This window comes from Oncorhynchus tshawytscha, linkage group LG33 (genome assembly GCF_018296145.1).
Source record: "Oncorhynchus tshawytscha isolate Ot180627B linkage group LG33, Otsh_v2.0, whole genome shotgun sequence".
NCBI classification, from domain to species: Eukaryota; Metazoa; Chordata; class Actinopteri; order Salmoniformes; family Salmonidae; genus Oncorhynchus; species Oncorhynchus tshawytscha.
Window position 1 is genome coordinate 45,212,154 of NC_056461.1, and position 17,104 is coordinate 45,229,257.

The 17,104-nt window shown below is 46.0% G+C and overlaps 1 protein-coding gene across 3 annotated transcripts in view; it reads right to left on the reverse strand.

The window, feature by feature from the left end:
* The window catches only part of crfb12 (cytokine receptor family member B12), a 33,031-nt gene that overhangs the window by 7,279 nt on the left and 8,648 nt on the right, over nt 1-17,104 (reverse strand). The window contains exons 2-6 of one of the 3 annotated variants that reach the window (XM_042311345.1): nt 12,739-12,854; nt 12,383-12,504; nt 4,278-4,450; nt 3,169-3,302; nt 2,838-2,997 (exon numbers count right to left, since the gene is read on the reverse strand). In XM_042311345.1, coding sequence (XP_042167279.1) covers nt 2,838-2,997; nt 3,169-3,302; nt 4,278-4,450; nt 12,383-12,396 — 481 coding nt within the window. In that variant the 5' untranslated portion in view covers nt 12,397-12,504; nt 12,739-12,854. Of the gene's footprint in view, nt 1-2,837; nt 2,998-3,168; nt 3,306-4,277; nt 4,451-12,382; nt 12,505-12,735; nt 12,855-17,104 lie in introns of all 3 variants that reach the window. The other 2 variants (XM_042311346.1, XM_042311344.1) reach the window with 2 other exon arrangements.

The following is a 17,104-nucleotide window of genomic DNA, read 5'->3' on the forward strand; positions in this document are numbered from 1 at the left end:
ATCTTTGCTTATCTGAGCTGTTCTTGCCATAGTATGGACTTCGTCTTTTACCAAATAGGGCTATCTTCTGTATACCAACCCTACCTTGTCACAACTGATTGGCTCAAACGCATTAAGCCAGAAACAAAGCCCTTTCTTTGGAAACTCGTCAGTCTATTCTTGTTCTGAGAAATGAAGGCTATTCCATGTGAGAAATTGCCAAGAAACTGAAGAACTCGTACAATGCTGCGTACTACTCCCTTCACTGAACAGCGCAAACTGACTCTAACCAGAATAGAAAGAGTGAGAGGCCCCGGATGACCCCACAACTGAGCAAGAGGACAAGTACATTAGAGTGTCTAGTTTTAGAAACAGGCGCCTCACAAGTCCTCAACTGGCAGCTTCATTAAATAGTACCCACAAAACACCAGTCTCAACGTCAACAGTGAAGAGGTGACTCCGGGATGCTGGCCTTCTACAAGTAACTTTTGATCACGTTGGCGTTGCATCATAACTTGTTTCTAAATATGTGTTGTAGATCAGCTTCTTCAAATATGGCATTGAGTTCCTTTGCCTAAGGGTAGTTATGTGGTTTGGTATTGAGATCCTTTGTCTGAGGGTAGTTATGTGGTTTGGTATTGAGATCCTTTGCCTAAGGGTAGTTATGTGGTTTGGTATTGAGATCCTTTGTCTGAGGGTAGTTATGTGGTTTGGTATTGAGATCCTTTGTCTGAGGGTAGTTATGTGGTTTGGTATTGAGATCCTTTGCCTAAGGGTAGTTATGTGGTTTGGTATTGAGATCCTTTGCCTAAGGGTAGTTATGTGGTTTGGTATTGAGATCCTTTGTCTGAGGGTAGTTTAGGTCTGTGTATAGAGGTGGGCTGTGTGTATAGAGGTGGGCTGTGTGTATAGAGGTGAGCTGTGTGTGTAGAGGTGGGCTGTGTGTGTATAGAGGTGGGCTGTGTGTATAGAGGTGGGCTGTGTGTGTATAGAGGTGGGCTGTGTATAGAGGTGAGCTGTGTGTATAGAGGTGAGCTGTGTGTGTAGAGGTGGGCTGTGTGTGTATAGAGGTGAGCTGTGTGTGTAGAGGTGGGCTGTGTGTGTATAGAGGTGGGCTGTGTATATAGAGGTGGGCTGTGTGTATAGAGGTGGGCTGTGTGTATAGAGGTGGGCTGTGTGTATAGAGGTGGGCTGTGTGTGTAGAGGTGGGCTGTGTGTATAGAGGTGGGCTGTGTGTATAGAGGTGGGCTGTGTGTATAGAGGTGGGCTGTGTGTATATAGGTGGGCTGTGTATATAGAGGTGGGCTGTGTGTATAGAGGTGGGCTGTGTGTATAGAGGTGGGCTGTGTGTGTAGAGGTGGGCTGTGTGTATAGAGGTGGGCTGTGTGTATAGAGGTGGGCTGTGTGTATAGAGGTGGGCTGTGTGTATAGAGGTGGGCTGTGTATATAGAGGTGGGCTGTGTGTATAGAGGTGGGCTGTGTGTATAGAGGTGGGCTGTGTATAGAGGTGAGCTGTGTGTATAGAGGTGAGCTGTGTGTGTAGAGGTGGGCTGTGTGTATAGAGGTGGGCTGTGTGTATAGAGGTGGGCTGTGTGTATAGAGGTGGGCTGTGTGTATAGAGGTGGGCTGTGTGTATAGAGGTGGGCTGTGTGTATAGAGGTGGGCTGTGTGTGTAGAGGTGGGCTGTGTGTATAGAGGTGGGCTGTGTGTATAGAGGTGGGCTGTGTGTATAGAGGTGGGCTGTGTGTGTAGAGGTGGGCTGTGTGTATAGGGTGGGCTGTGTGTATAGAGGTGGGCTGTGTGTGTAGAGGTGGGCTGTGTGTGTAGAGGTGGGCTGTGTGTATAGAGGTGGGCTGTGTGTATAGAGGTGGGCTGTGTGTATAGAGGTGGGCTGTGTGTATAGAGGTGGGCTGTGTGTATAGAGGTGGGCTGTGTGTATAGAGGTGGGCTGTGTCTAGAGGTGGGCTGTGTGTATAGAGGTGGGCTGTGTGTGTAGAGGTGGGCTGTGTGTGTAGAGGTGGGCTGTGTGTATAGAGGTGGGCTGTGTGTATAGAGGTGGGCTGTGTGTGTAGAGGTGGGCTGTGTGTATAGAGGTGAGCTGTGTGTGTAGAGGTGGGCTGTGTGTGTAGAGGTGGGCTGTGTGTATAGAGGTGGGCTGTGTATATAGAGGTGGGCTGTGTGTATAGAGGTGGGCTGTGTGTATAGAGGTGGGCTGTGTATATAGAAGTGGGCTGTGTGTATAGAGGTGGGCTGTGTGTATAGAGGTGGGCTGTGTGTATAGAGGTGGGCTGTGGTGTAGAGGTGGGCTGTGTGTATAGAGGTGGGCTGTGTGTATAGAGGTGGGCTGTGTATAGAGGTGGGCTGTGTGTATAGAGGTGGGCTGTGTGTATAGAGGTGGGCTGTGTGTGTAGAGGTGGGCTGTGTGTATAGAGGTGGGCTGTGTGTATAGAGGTGGGCTGTGTGTGTAGAGGTGGGCTGTGTGTGTAGAGGTGGGCTGTGTATATAGAGGTGGGCTGTGTATATAGAGGTGGGCTGTGTGTAGAGGTGGGCTGTGTATATAGAGGTGGGCTGTGTGTATAGAGGTGGGCTGTGTGTATAGAGGTGGGCTGTGTGTGTAGAGGTGGGCTGTGTGTATAGAGGTGGGCTGTGTGTAGAGGTGGGCTGTGTGTATAGAGGTGGGATGTGTGTATAGAGGTGGGCTGTTTTTATAGAGGTGGGCTGTGTGTATAGAGGTGGGATGTGTGTATAAAGGTTGGCTGTGTGTGTAGAGGTGGGCTATTTTTATAGAGGTGGGCTGTGTGTGTGCATAGAGGTGGGATGTGTGTGTGAATAGAGGTGGACTGTGTGCTGTACAGTACCTTGTGTATCTGGCCTGTGTCTCGTCAGCTTAACACACCCCTGAGCAGTCATGTGACGGCGTAGGCTGTAGTGATTGGCTGAGGCCAAGAGGCAGAAGGTGTGGTCTGGACTGAGATGGGAGAACACTCTCTTTGAGCCCGACTCAATGTCTGACATAACCTACACACACAAATCAATGAGAACTCTGTTGAAAAACGGGTGTTTGTGTGTGTGTGTGTGTGTGTGTGTGTGTGTGTGTGTGTGTGTGTGTGTGTGTGTGTGTGTGTGTGTGTGTGTGTGTGTGTGTGTGTGTGTGTGTGTGTGTGTGTGTGTGTGTGTGTGTGTTCTCACCGTGACGTTGTGTTCCTGAACATTCATCAGCAGTGTGATGTTGTAAAATTTGAAGATGTTCTGAGCAGGATGGTGAAGCTCGACACATAGACTCTGGTTCTCCACCCACAACTCCAGACCTGGGGCACTCAATACTGCTGCAGAACACACACACACACACACACACAGCATGTTGTCTCTCACTGTCTGAGTAGGACTGTACTGTGTCTTACTGTCTGAGTAGGGCTGTACTGGTGTCTTACTGTCTGAGTAGGGCTGTACTGTGTCTTACTGTCTGAGTAGGGCTGTACTGTGTCTCACTGTCTGAGTAGGGCTGTACTGTGTCTCACTGTCTGAGTAGGGCTGTACTGTGTCTTACTGTCTGAGTAGGGTTGTACTGTGTCTCACTGTCTGAGTAGGGCTGTACTGTGTCTCACTGTCTGAGTAGGGCTGTACTGTGTCTTACTGTCTGAGTAGGGCTGTACTGGTGTCTTACTGTCTGAGTAGGGCTGTACTGTGTCTTACTGTCTGAGTAGGGCTGTACTGTGTCTCACTGTCTGAGTAGGGCTGTACTGTGTCTCACTGTCTGAGTAGGGCTGCTGGTGTCTTACTGTCTGTAGGGCTGTCTGTGTCTTACTGTCTGAGTAGGGCTGTACTGTGTCTCACTGTCTGAGTAGGGCTGTACTGTGTCTCACTGTCTGAGTAGGGCTGTACTGTGTCTTACTGTCTGAGTAGGGCTGTACTGTGTCTCACTGTCTGAGTAGGGCTGTACTGTGTCTCACTGTCTGAGTAGGGCTGTACTGTGTCTTACTGTCTGAGTAGGGCTGTACTGTGTCTCACTGTCTGAGTAGGGCTGTACTGTGTCTTACTGTCTGAGTAGGGCTGTACTGTGTCTTACTGTCTGAGTAGGGCTGTACTGTGTCTCACTGTCTGAGTAGGGCTGTACTGTGTCTCACTGTCTGAGTAGGGCTGTACTGTGTCTCACTGTCTGAGTAGGGCTGTACTGTGTCTCACTGTCTGAGTAGGGCTGTACTGTGTCTCACTGTCTGAGTAGGGCTGTACTGTGTCTCACTGTCTGAGTAGGGCTGTACTGTGTCTTACTGTCTGAGTAGGGCTGTACTGTGTCTTACTGTCTGAGTAGGGCTGTACTGTGTTCTCCAGGTATTTCCAGTCTGACGTCTGCTCTTCCAGCTCCGCCCTCACTCTGACGTTGTAATTCTTTAAAAGGTCCTCCAGCGGAATGTCCAGGGGGCACGCCATGGCAACCGGGTTGCTGCAGTTACAGGGTTGCCACCATGACTCACTACATCACAAGAGGACACATCATCACTTCTCCTCCCTTCTCTCTCTCTCTCCTTCTCTCCTTCACTCTCTCCCTTTTTCTCTCTCCTTCACTCTCTCTCTCCTTCTCTCCTTCACTCTCTCTCCTTCTCTCCTTCACTCTCTCTCTCCTTCTCTCCTTCACTCTCTCTCTCCTTCACTCTCTCCTTCTCTCCTTCACTCTCTCTCTCCTTCTCTCCTTCACTCTCTCTCCTTCTCTCCTTCACTCTCTCTCTCCTTCTCTCCTTCACTCTCTCTCTCCTTCTCTCCCTCACTCTCTCTCTCTCTCTCCTTCTCTCCTTCTCTCCTTCTCTCCTTCTCTCTTTCACGCTCTCTCTCCTTCACTCTCTCCTTCTCTCCTTCACTCTCTCTCTCCTTCTCTCCTTCACTCTCTCTCCTTCTCTCCTTCACTCTCTCTCTCCTTCTCTCCTTCACTCTCTCTCTCCTTCTCTCCTTCACTCTCTCTCTCCTTCTCTCTTTCACGCTCTCTCTACTTCACTCTCTTTCAAACTTTCTTTCAATCCCTCCACCTCATCCTGCTTTTGCTCTACTTATCACATTCTCTTCTTATCCCTGTACCCCATCCAGTCATCCAGTCATCCAGTCATCCATCCAGTCACCCAGCCATCCAACCATCCATCCAGTCATCCAGTCATCCAGTCATCCATCCAGTCATCCAGCCATCCAACCATCCATCCATCCAACCATCCATCCAGTCATCCAGTCATCCATCCATCCATCCAGTCATCCAGCCATCCATCCATCTAGTAATCCAGTCATCCAACCATCAATCCAGCCATCCAGTCATCCAGTCATGCAACAATCCATCCAGTCATCCAGCCATCCAGCCAGCCATCCAGTCATCTAGTCATCTAGCCATCCAGCCATCTAGTCATCTAGTCATCTAGTCATCCATCCCTCCAGGCATCTAGTCATCTAGTCATCCAGTCATCTAGTCAGCCAGCCATCTAGTCATCTAGTCATCTAGTCATCCAGTCATCTAGTCATCTAGTCATCCAACCATCCAGTCATCTAGTCATCAAACCATCCAGTCATCTAGTCATCCAACCATCCAGTCATCTAGTCATCTAGTCATCCAACCATCCAGTCATCCAGTCATCTAGTCATCCAGTCATCTAGTCATCTAGTCATCCAACCATCCAGCCATCTAGCCATCCAGTCATCTAGTCATCTAGTCATCCAGTCATCTAGTCATCTAGTCATCTAGTCATCTAGTCATCTAGTCATCCAGTCATCTAGTCATCTAGTCATCCAGCCATCTAGTCATCTAGTCATCTAGTGATCTAGTCATCCAGTCAACCAACCATCCAGTCATCTAGTCATCCAACCATCCAGCCATCTAGCCATCCATCCATCCAGTCATCTAGTCATCCAGTTATCCAGTCATCTAGTCATCTAGTCATCCAGTCATCTAGTCATCGAGTCATCTAGTCATCCAGTCATCCAGTCATCCAACCATCCAGTCATCTAGTCATCCAGCCATCCAGTCATCCAGCCATCCAGTCATCTAGTCATCCAGTCATCCAGTCATCCAGCCATCTAGTCATCCAGTCATCCAACCATCCAGTCATCTAGTCATCTAGTCATCCAGTCATCCAACCATGCAGTCATCTCATCATCTAGTCATCTAGTCATCCAGTCATCTAGTCATCCAGTCATCCAACCATCCAGTCATCTAGTCATCTGGTCATCTAGTCATCCAGTCATCCAGTCATCTAGTCATCCAGCCATCCAACCATCCAGTCATCTAGTCATCTAGTCATCTAGTCAACCAGTCATCCAGTCATCTAGTCATCCAGTCATCTAGTCATCCAGTCATCCAACCATCCAGTCATCTAGTCATCTAGTCATCTAGTCATCCAGTCATCTAGTCATCTAGTCATCCAGTCATCTAGTCATCTAGTCATCCAGTCATCTAGTCATCCAGCCATCTAGTCATCTAGTCATCTAGTCATCCAGTCATCCAGTCATCTATTGATCCAGCCATCCAGTCATCTAGTCATCCAGTCATCCAGCCATCCAGTCATCTAGTCATCCAGCCATCCATCCAGTCATCCAGTCATCCAGTCATCTAGTCATCTAGTCATCCAGTCATCTAGTCATCTAGCCATCCAGTCATCTAGTCATCTAGTCATCCAGTCATCTAGTCATCTAGTCATCCAGTCATCCAACCATCCAGTCATCTAGTCATCCAACCATCCAGCCATCTAGCCATCCATCCATCCAGTCATCTAGTCATCTAGTCATCTAGTAAAGCAGTCATCCAGTCATCTAGTCATCCAGTCATCTAGTCATCTAGTCATCCAGTCATCTAGTCATCTAGTCATCCAGTCATCCAACCACCCAGTCATCTAGTCATCTAGTCATCCAGTCATCCAGCCATCCAGTCATCTAGTAATCTAGTCATCCAGTCATCCAGTCATCTAGTCATCCAGTCATCCAACCATCCAGTCATCTAGTCATCCAGCCATCCAGTCATCCAGCCACCCAATCATCAAGTCATCCAGTCATCCAGTCATCCAGCCATCTAGTCATCCAGCCATCCATCCAGTCATCCAGTCATCCAGTCATCTAGTCACCTAGTCATCCAGTCATCTAGTCATCTAGCCATCCAGTCATCTAGTCATCTAGTCATCTAATCATCCAGTCATCTAGTCATCTAGTCATCCTGTCATCCAACCATCCAATCATCTAGTCATCTGGTCATCTAGTCATCCAGTCATCCAACCATCCAGCCATCTAGCCATCCATCCATCCAGTCATCTAGTCATCTAGTCATCCAGTCATCCAGCCATCCAGTCATCCAGTCATCCAGCTATCTAGTCATCCAGTCATCCAACCATCCAGTCATCCAACCATCCAGTCATCCAGTCATCCAACCATCCAGTCATCTAGTCATCTAGTAATCTAGTCATCCAGTAATCCAGTCATCTAGTCATCCAGTCATCCAACCATCCAGTCATCTAGTCATCTAGTCATCCAGTCATCCAGTCATCCAGTCATCTAGTCATCCAGCCATCCAACCATCCAGTCATCTAGTCATCTAGTCATCTAGTCATCTAGTCATCCAGTCATCCAGTCATCTAGTCATCCAGTCATCTAGTCATCCATTCATCCAACCATCCAGTCATCTAGTCATCTAGTCATCCAAGTCATCCAGTCATCTAGTCATCCAGTCATCCAACCATCCAGTCATCTAGTCATCTAGTCATCCAGTCATCCAACCATCCAGTCATCTAGTCATCTAGTCATCTAGTCATCTCGTCATCTAGCCATCCAGTCATCCAGACATCTAGTCATCTAGTCATCCAACCATCCAGCCATCTAGTCATCTAGTCATCCAACCATCCAGACATCTAGTCATCTAGTCATCTAGTCATCCAGTCATCTAGCCATCCATCCAGTCATCCAGTCATCCAGTCATCTAGTCATCTAGTCATCTACTCATCTAGTCATCCAGTCATCTAGCCATCCATCCAGTCATCCAGTCATCTAGTCATCCAGTCATCTATTCATCTAGTCATCTAGTCATCCAGTCATCCAGTCATCTAGTCATCCAGTCATCTAGTCATCCAGTCATCCAGTCATGTAGTCATCCATCCAGTCATCCAGTCATCTAGTCACCCAGTCATCTAGTCATCCAATCATCTAGTCATCTAGTCATCCAGCCATCTAGTCATCTAGTCATCCAGTCATCCAACCATCCAGTCATCTAGTCATCTAGTCATCCAGTCATCCAGCCATCCAGTCATCTATTCATCCAGTCATCCAGTCATCCAGCTATCTAGTCATCCAGTCATCCAACCATCCAGTCATCTAGTCATCTAGTCATCCAGTCATCCAACCATCCAGTCATCTAGTCATCTAGTCATCTAGTCATCCAGTCATCCAGTCATCTAGTCATCCAGTCATCCAACCATCCAGTCATCTAGTCATCCAGCCATCCAGTCATCCAGCCATCCAGTCATCTATACATCTAGTCATCCAGTCATCCAACCATCCAGTCATCTAGTCATCTAGTCATCCAGTCATCCAGTCATCTAGTCATCCAGTCATCCAACCATCCAGTCATCTAGTCATCTAGTCATCTAGTCATCCAGGCATCCAGTCATCCAGCCATCTAGTCATCCAGTCATCCAACCATCCAGTCATCTAGTCATCTAGTCATCCAGTCATCCAACCATGCAGTCATCTAATCATCTAGTCATCTAGTCATCCAGTCATCCAGTCATCTAGTCATCCAGTCATCCAACCATCCAGTCATCTAGTCATCTGGTCATCTAGTCATCCAGTCATCCAGTCATCTAGTCATCCAGCCATCGAAGCATCCAGTCATCTAATGATCTAGTCATCTAGTCATCCAGTCATCCAGTCATCCAGTCATCCAGTCATCTAGTCATCCAGTCACCTAACCATCCAGTCATCTAGTCATCTAGTCATCTAGTCATCCAGTCATCTAGTCATCTAGTCATCTAGTCATCCAGTCATCTAGTCATCCAGCCATCTAGTCATCTAGTCATCTAGTCATCCAGTCATCCAGTCATCTAGTCATCCAGCCATCCAGTCATCTAGTCATCCAGCCATCCAGTCATCTAGTCATCCAGCCATCCATCCAGTCATCCAGTCATCTAGTCATCCAGTCATCCAACCATCCAGTCATCTAGTCATCCAACCATCCAGCCATCTAGTCATCCATCCATCCAGTCATCTAGTCATCTAGTAAAGCAGTCAGTCATCTAGTCATCTAGTCATCATCCAGTCATCTAGTCATCCAGTCATCTAGTCATCCAGTCATCCAGTCATCTAGTCATCATCCAGTCATCAGTCATCCAGTCATCCATCATCCATCCAGTCATCTAGTCATCCAGTCATCCAACCATCCAGTCATCTAGTCATCTAGTCATCCAGTCATCCAGTCATCTAGTCATCCAGTCATCCAACCATCCAGCCATCAGTCATCCAGCCATCCAGTCATCTATACATCTAGTCATCCAGTCATCCAGTCATCCAGCCATCTAGTCATCCAGTCATCCAGTCATCTAGTCATCCAGTCATCCAGTCATCCAGTCATCCAACCATCCAGTCATCTAGTCATCTAGTCATCCAGTCATCCAACCATGCAGTCATCTAATCATCTAGTCATCTAGTCTCCAGTCAGTCAACCATCCAGTCATCTAGTCATCCAGTCATCCAACCATCCAGTCATCTAGTCATCTAGTCATCCAGTCATCTAGTCATCCAGTCATCATCTAGTCATCCAGCCATCAGTCATCCAGTCATCTAATGATCTAGTCATCTAGTCATCCAGTCATCCAGTCATCCAGTCATCCAGTCATCTAGTCATCCAGTCATCCAGTCATCTAGTCATCTAGTCATCTAGTCATCCAGTCATCTAGTCATCTAGTCATCTAGTCATCCAGTCATCTAGTCATCCAGCCATCTAGTCATCTAGTCATCTAGTCATCCAGTCATCCAGTCATCTAGTCATCCAGCCATCCAGTCATCTAGTCATCCAGCCATCCAGTCATCTAGTCATCCAGCCATCCATCCAGTCATCCAGTCATCTAGTCATCCAGTCATCCAACCATCCAGTCATCTAGTCATCCAACCATCCAGCCATCTAGCCATCCATCCATCCAGTCATCTAGTCATCTAGTAAAGCAGTCATCCAGTCATCTAGTCATCCAGTCATCTAGTCATCTAGTCATCCAGTCATCTAGTCATCCAGTCATCTAGTCATCTAGTCATCTAATCATCTAGTCATCCAGTCATCCAGCCATCCAGTCATCTATACATCTAGTCATCCAGTCATCCAACCATCCAGTCATCTAGTCATCTAGTCATCCAGTCATCCAGTCATCTAGTCATCCAGTCATCCAACCATCCAGTCATCTAGTCATCTAGTCATCTAGTCATCCAGTCATCCAGTCATCCAGCCATCTAGTCATCCAGTCATCCAACCATCCAGTCATCTAGTCATCTAGTCATCCAGTCATCCAACCATGCAGTCATCTAATCATCTAGTCATCTAGTCATCCAGTCATCCAGTCATCTAGTCATCCAGTCATCCAACCATCCAGTCATCTAGTCATCTGGTCATCTAGTCATCCAGTCATCCAGTCATCTAGTCATCCAGCCATCGAAGCATCCAGTCGTCTAATGATCTAGTCATCTAGTCATCCAGTCATCCAGTCATCTAGTCATCCAGTCATCTAGTCATCCAGTCACCCAACCATCCAGTCATCTAGTCATCTAGTCATCTAGTCATCCAGTCATCTAGTCATCTAGTCATCTAGTCATCCAGTCATCTAGTCATCCAGCCATCTAGTCATCTAGTCATCTAGTCATCCAGTCATCCAGTCATCTAGTCATCCAGCCATCCAGTCATCTAGTCATCCAGCCATCCATCCAGTCATCCAGTCATCTAGTCATCCAGTCATCCAACCATCCAGTCATCTAGTCATCCAACCATCCAGCCATCTAGCCATCCATCCATCCAGTCATCTAGTCATCTAGTAAAGCAGTCATCCAGTCATCTAGTCATCCAGTCATCTAGTCATCTAGTCATCCAGTCATCTAGTCATCCAGTCATCTAGTCATCTAGTCATCTAATCATCTAGTCATCCAGTCATCCAACCATCCAGTCATCTAGTCATCCAACCATCCAGCCATCTAGCCATCTAGCCATCCATCCAGTCATCTAGTCATCTAGTAAAGCAGTCATCCAGTCATCTAGTCATCCAGTCATCTAGTCATCTAGTCATCCAGTCATCTAGTCATCTAGTCATCCAGTCATCCAACCATCCAGTCATCTAGTCATCTAGTCATCTAGTCATCCAGTCATCCATCCATCCAGCCATCCTCATCCAGTCATCCAGCCATCTAGTCATCTAGTAAAGCAGTCATCCAGTCATCTAGTCATCCAGTCATCTAGTCATCTAGTCATCCAGTCATCTAGTCATCCAGTCATCTAGTCATCTAGTCATCTAATCATCTAGTCATCCAGTCATCCAACCATCCAGTCATCTAGTCATCCAACCATCCAGCCATCTAGCCATCTAGCCATCCATCCAGTCATCTAGTCATCTAGTAAAGCAGTCATCCAGTCATCTAGTCATCCAGTCATCTAGTCATCTAGTCATCCAGTCATCTAGTCATCTAGTCATCCAGTCATCCAACCATCCAGTCATCTAGTCATCTAGTCATCTAGTCATCCAGTCATCCATCCATCCAGCCATCCTCATCCAGTCATCCAGCCACCCAGTCATCTAGTCATCCAGTCATCTGACCATCCAGTCATCCAGCCATCTAGTCATCCAGCCATCTAGTCATCCAGTCATCCAGTCATCCAACCATCCAGTCATCCAACCATCCAGTCATCCAGTCATCCAGCTATCTAGTCATCTAGTCATCCAGTCATCCAACCATCCAGCCATCCTCATCCAGTCATCCAGCCATCTAGTCATCTAGTAAAGCAGTCATCCAGTCATCTAGTCATCTAGTCATCCAGTCATCCAGCCATCCAGTCATCCAGTCATCCAGCTATCTAGTCATCTAGTCATCCAGTCATCCAACCATCCAGTCATCCAACCATCCAGTCATCCAACCATCCAGTCATCCAGTCATCCAACCATCCAGTCATCCAGTCATCCAACCATCCAGTCATCCAGTCATCCAGTCATCCAACCATCCAGTCATCCAGTCATCCAGTCATCTAGTCATCCAGTCATCCAGTCTTCCAACCATCCAGTCATCCAGTCATCTAGTCATCCAGTCATCCAGTCATCCAGTATTCCAACCATCCAGTCATCTAGTGATCTAGTCACCTATCCATCCAGTCATCCAGTCATCCAACCACACGCAGAAAGGCACATACTGAATCCCCCCCACTAACCCGAGTGCTAGCATCTCTACAGAGTAGTGGGTATGGTTGGTGTTGCCAGCTCCGGCCAGCCAGTGGACTCTCCCTTGGAAGTCCAGAAACTCTACAGTCACATTCTGAGGGGGAGAGACACCCTGACACACACACACACACACACACACGCACACACACACACACACACACACACACACACACACACACACACACACACACACACACACACACACACACACACACACACACACACACACACACACACACACACACACACACACACACAATTAGTGAGAGTGTGAATAAGTGAATGAATCTTTGTTAATCAGGGTGTTAATCAGGGTTAGATTAGTGTGTGTGTCGTCAGGTTTTACCTGCTGAAGGCCAGAGGAAGATCCAGAGACAGATGGAACACTGAAGCCACATCACCATGGAGACACCTCCCTCTCAATCTCACCTGGTCAATTTGTACAGCATGGACACTGCAGCCCTGTGGTGGCATAAACCCAGGATTAAGTTAAGGTTGGCCAACAGATTAACCCAGGGTTAGGTTTGGGTTGGCCAACAGATGAATTCAGGGTCAGGTTAGGGTTGGCCGACAGATTAACCCAGGGTTAGGATTTGCATGATGTATTGTTGTCTCTACCTTTTTGCCCCTCGTGCTGTTGTCCGTGCCTTACAATGTTTGTACCATGTTTCTGCTGCTACCATGATGTGCTGATGCCATATTGTGTTGCTACCATGCTGTGTTGTCATGTTGTTGTTGTCATGTTGTGTTGCTACCATGCTGTGTTGTCATGTTGTTGTTGTTGTCATATTGTGTTGCTACCATACTGTGTTGTCATGTTGTTGTTGTCATGTTGTCATGTTGTGTTGTTACCATGCTGTGTTGTCATGTTGTTGTTGTCATGTTGTTGTTGTCGTCATGTTGTGTTGTCATGTTGTGTTGTTACCACGCTGTGGTCATGTTGTTGTTGTCATGTTGTGTTACTACCATGCTGTGTTGTCATGTTGTGTTGCTACCATGCTGTGTTGTCATGTTGTGTTGCTACCATGCTGTGTTGTCATGTTGTGTTACTACCATGCTGTGTTGTCATGTTGTGTTACTACCATGTTGTTGTTGTCATGTTGTGTTTCTACCATGTTGTTGTTGTCATGTTGTGTTGCTACCATGCTGTGTTGTCATGTGTTGTTACCATGTTGTATTGTCATGTGTTGTTACCATGCTGTGTTGTCATGTGTTGTTACCATGTTGTATTGTCATGTGTTGTTACCATGCTGTGTTGTCATGTGTTGTTACCATGCTGTGTTGTCATGTGTTGTTACCATGCTGTGTTGTCATGTGTTGTTACCATGTTGTGTTGTCATGTGTTGTTACCATGCTGTGTTGTCATGTGTTGTTACCATGTTGTGTTGTCATGTGTTGTTACCATGTTGTGTTGTCATGTGTTGTTACCATGTTGTGTTGTCATGTGTTGTTACCATGCTGTGTTGTCATGTGTTGCTGCCATGCGAAGCTGTTGTCTTAGGTCTCTCTTCATGTTGTGTTGCTACCATGTTGTGTTGTCTTGTGTTGTTACCATGCTGTGTTGTCATGTGTTGTTACCATGTTGTGTTGTCATGTGTTGTTACCATGCTGTGTTGTCATGTGTTGTTACCATGTTGTGTTGTCTTGTGTTGTTACCATGCTGTGTTGTCTTGTGTTGTTACCATGCTGTGTTGTCATGTGTTGTTACCATGCTGTGTTGTCATGTGTTGTTACCATGCTGTGTTGTCTTGTGTTGTTACCATGTTGTGTTGTCATGTGTTGTTACCATGCTGTGTTGTCATGTGTTGTTACCATGCTGTGTTGTCATGTGTTGTTACCATGTTGTGTTGTCTTGTGTTGTTACCATGCTGTGTTGTCATGTGTTGTTACCATGCTGTGTTGTCATGTGTTGTTACCATGTTGTGTTGTCATGTGTTGTTACCATGTTGTGTTGTCATGTGTTGTTACCATGCTGTGTTGTCATGTGTTGTTACCATGCTGTGTTGTCATGTGTTGTTACCATGCTGTGTTGTCATGTGTTGTTACCATGCTGTGTTGTCATGTGCTGTTACCATGCTGTGTTGTCATGTTGTGTTGCTACCATGTTGTGTTGTCATGTGTTGTTACCATGTTGTGTTGTCATGTGTTGTTACCATGTTGTGTTGTCATGTGTTGTTACCCTGCTGTGTTGTCATGTGTTGTTACCATGCTGTGTTCAAATCAAATCAAAGTTTATTTGTCACGTACTCCGAATACAACAGGTGTAGTAGACCTTACAGTGAAATGCTGAATACAACAGGTGTAGTAGACCTCACAGTGAAATGCTGAATACAACAGGTGTAGTATACCTTACAGTGAAATGCTGAATACAACAGGTGTAGTATACCTTACAGTGAAATGCTGAATACAACAGGTGTAGTAGACCTTACTGTGAAATGCTGAATACAACAGGTGTAGTAGACCTCACAGTGAAATGCTGAATACAACAGGTGTAGTAGACCTTACAGTGAAATGCTGAATACAACAGGTGTAGTATACCTTACAGTGAAATGCTGAATACAACAGGTGTAGTAGACCTTACAGTGAAATGCTGAATACAACAGGTGTAGTAGACCTTACAGTGAAATGCTTACTTACAGGCTCTAACCAATAGTGCAAAAAATGTATTAGGTGAACAATAGGTAAGTAAAGAAATAAAACAACAGTAAAAAGACAGATTATATACAGTAGCGAGGCTATATACAGTAGCGAGGCTATAAAAGTAACGAGGCTATATACAGTAGAGAGGCTATAAAAGTAGCGAGGCTATATACAGTAGAGAGGCTATAAAAGTAACGAGGCTATATACAGACACCGGTTAGTCATGCTGATTGAGGTAGTAAGTACATGAATGTATAGTTAAAATGACAATGCATATATGATAAACAGAGAGTAGCAGCAGCGTAGAACGAGGGGCTGGGAGGACACACAATGCAAGTAGTCTGGGTAGCCATTTGACTACACGTTCAGGAGTCTTATGACTTGGGGGTAAAAACTGTTGAGAAGCCTTTTTGTCCTGGACTTGGCACTCCGGTACCGCTTGCCATGCAGTAGTAGAGAGAACAGTCTATGACTGGGGTGGCTGGGGTCTTTGACAATTTTTAGGGCCTTCTTCTGACACCGCCAGCTGTAGAACCTTTTGATGATCTCAGGACCCATGCCAAATCTTTTTAGTTTCCTGGGGGGAATAGGTTTTGTCGTGCCCTCTTCACGACTGTCTTGGTGTGTTTGGACCATTCTAGTTTGATGTTGATGGTGACACCAAGGAATTTGAAGCTCTCAACCTGCTCCACTGCAGCCCCGTCGATGAGAATGGGGGCGTGCTCAGTCCCCCTTTTCCTGTAGTCCACAATCATCTCCTTAGTCTTGGTTACGTGGAGGGACAGGATGGTATTCTGGCACCACTCTGCCAGGTCTCTGACTTCCTCCCCATAGTCTGTCTCGTCGTTGTCGGTGATCAGGCTTACCACTGTTGTGTCGTCTGCAAACTTAATGATGGTGTTGGAGTCGTGCCTGGCCATGCAGTCGTGAAGCCATTCTTGTGATTATTGTGACTTTGCCATTGTAATTGTTTGTAAGCTTGTGTAGTCAAATGAATCTATGATCATATGCTATCCATTTGTTGTTTGTATGCTGTTCTTTGTATGCCATTTTAATATTTGATAATGAACCAATGATATTAGGCCACTCTTGGCCATGATTACAGACACCTGTGTCTTTTGACACTACATAAACGAGTCATCCCACAGTGTTTGTGATTATACCCTGATGAAGACAGCTTGGCTGTCGAAACGTTGGTAATTACATTTTTGCATCTGAGCTCCTAGAGTGTGGCTCTCTTTTATTTTCTAGTTTAAATAGGTTTTAAACATTAGCTATGTCGACTAAGTTAATGTTATCTAGCTAGGTTAACTAGCTACTTTCATGGTAGGTAGGTTAAAACATTTTCACGTGTAAACATGCAGTGGACGGGCTATTTTGAAAATATGATTATATTAAATGAATTGCATAATTCTGGGAATATTTATTTGTAGATTACAATTTTAATGGTTTGGCATTATAAGTAGTGTGAAAATATATATTTAGAAATTTTCCTGGATAACATTAGCATAATGTTTTTTGTTAGAGTGGAGAGGAGGAAGACTGGATAGGAGGAAGAGTGAGATTGAGGAGGAAAGGTAAAGATATGATTACAGAGTAAATGATTGCAGAGCCTGCCAATATATTTTTCCAAACTGTTTTTGAGATAAAATACAAGACACAAAGAGAGTGAAGAAGAGCGGACAGAGGCACAATGGCTCTTTCCCAGAAACGGAAATGTCATTTTAATGACAACATGATGAGAGAATTTCCATGTATACGCTCAGGTCAAGACGATAGAATGGTTCACTGCACCCTTTGTCATTCCTCTCTTTCAATTGGCAGAGGGGGAATAACGGCAGTGGTGGAACATCAACAGACAAAAACGCATAAAGCCTCTCTGATTGGCCGTGTTGGTATGCCCTCTGTCACCACATAAAGCCTCTCTGATTGGCCGTGTTGGTATGCCTTCTGTCACCACATAAAGCCTCTCTGATTGGCCGTGTTGGTATGCCTTCTGTCACCACATAAAGCCTCTCTGATTGGCTGTGTTGGTATGCCCTCTGTCACCACATAAAGCCTCTCTGATTGGC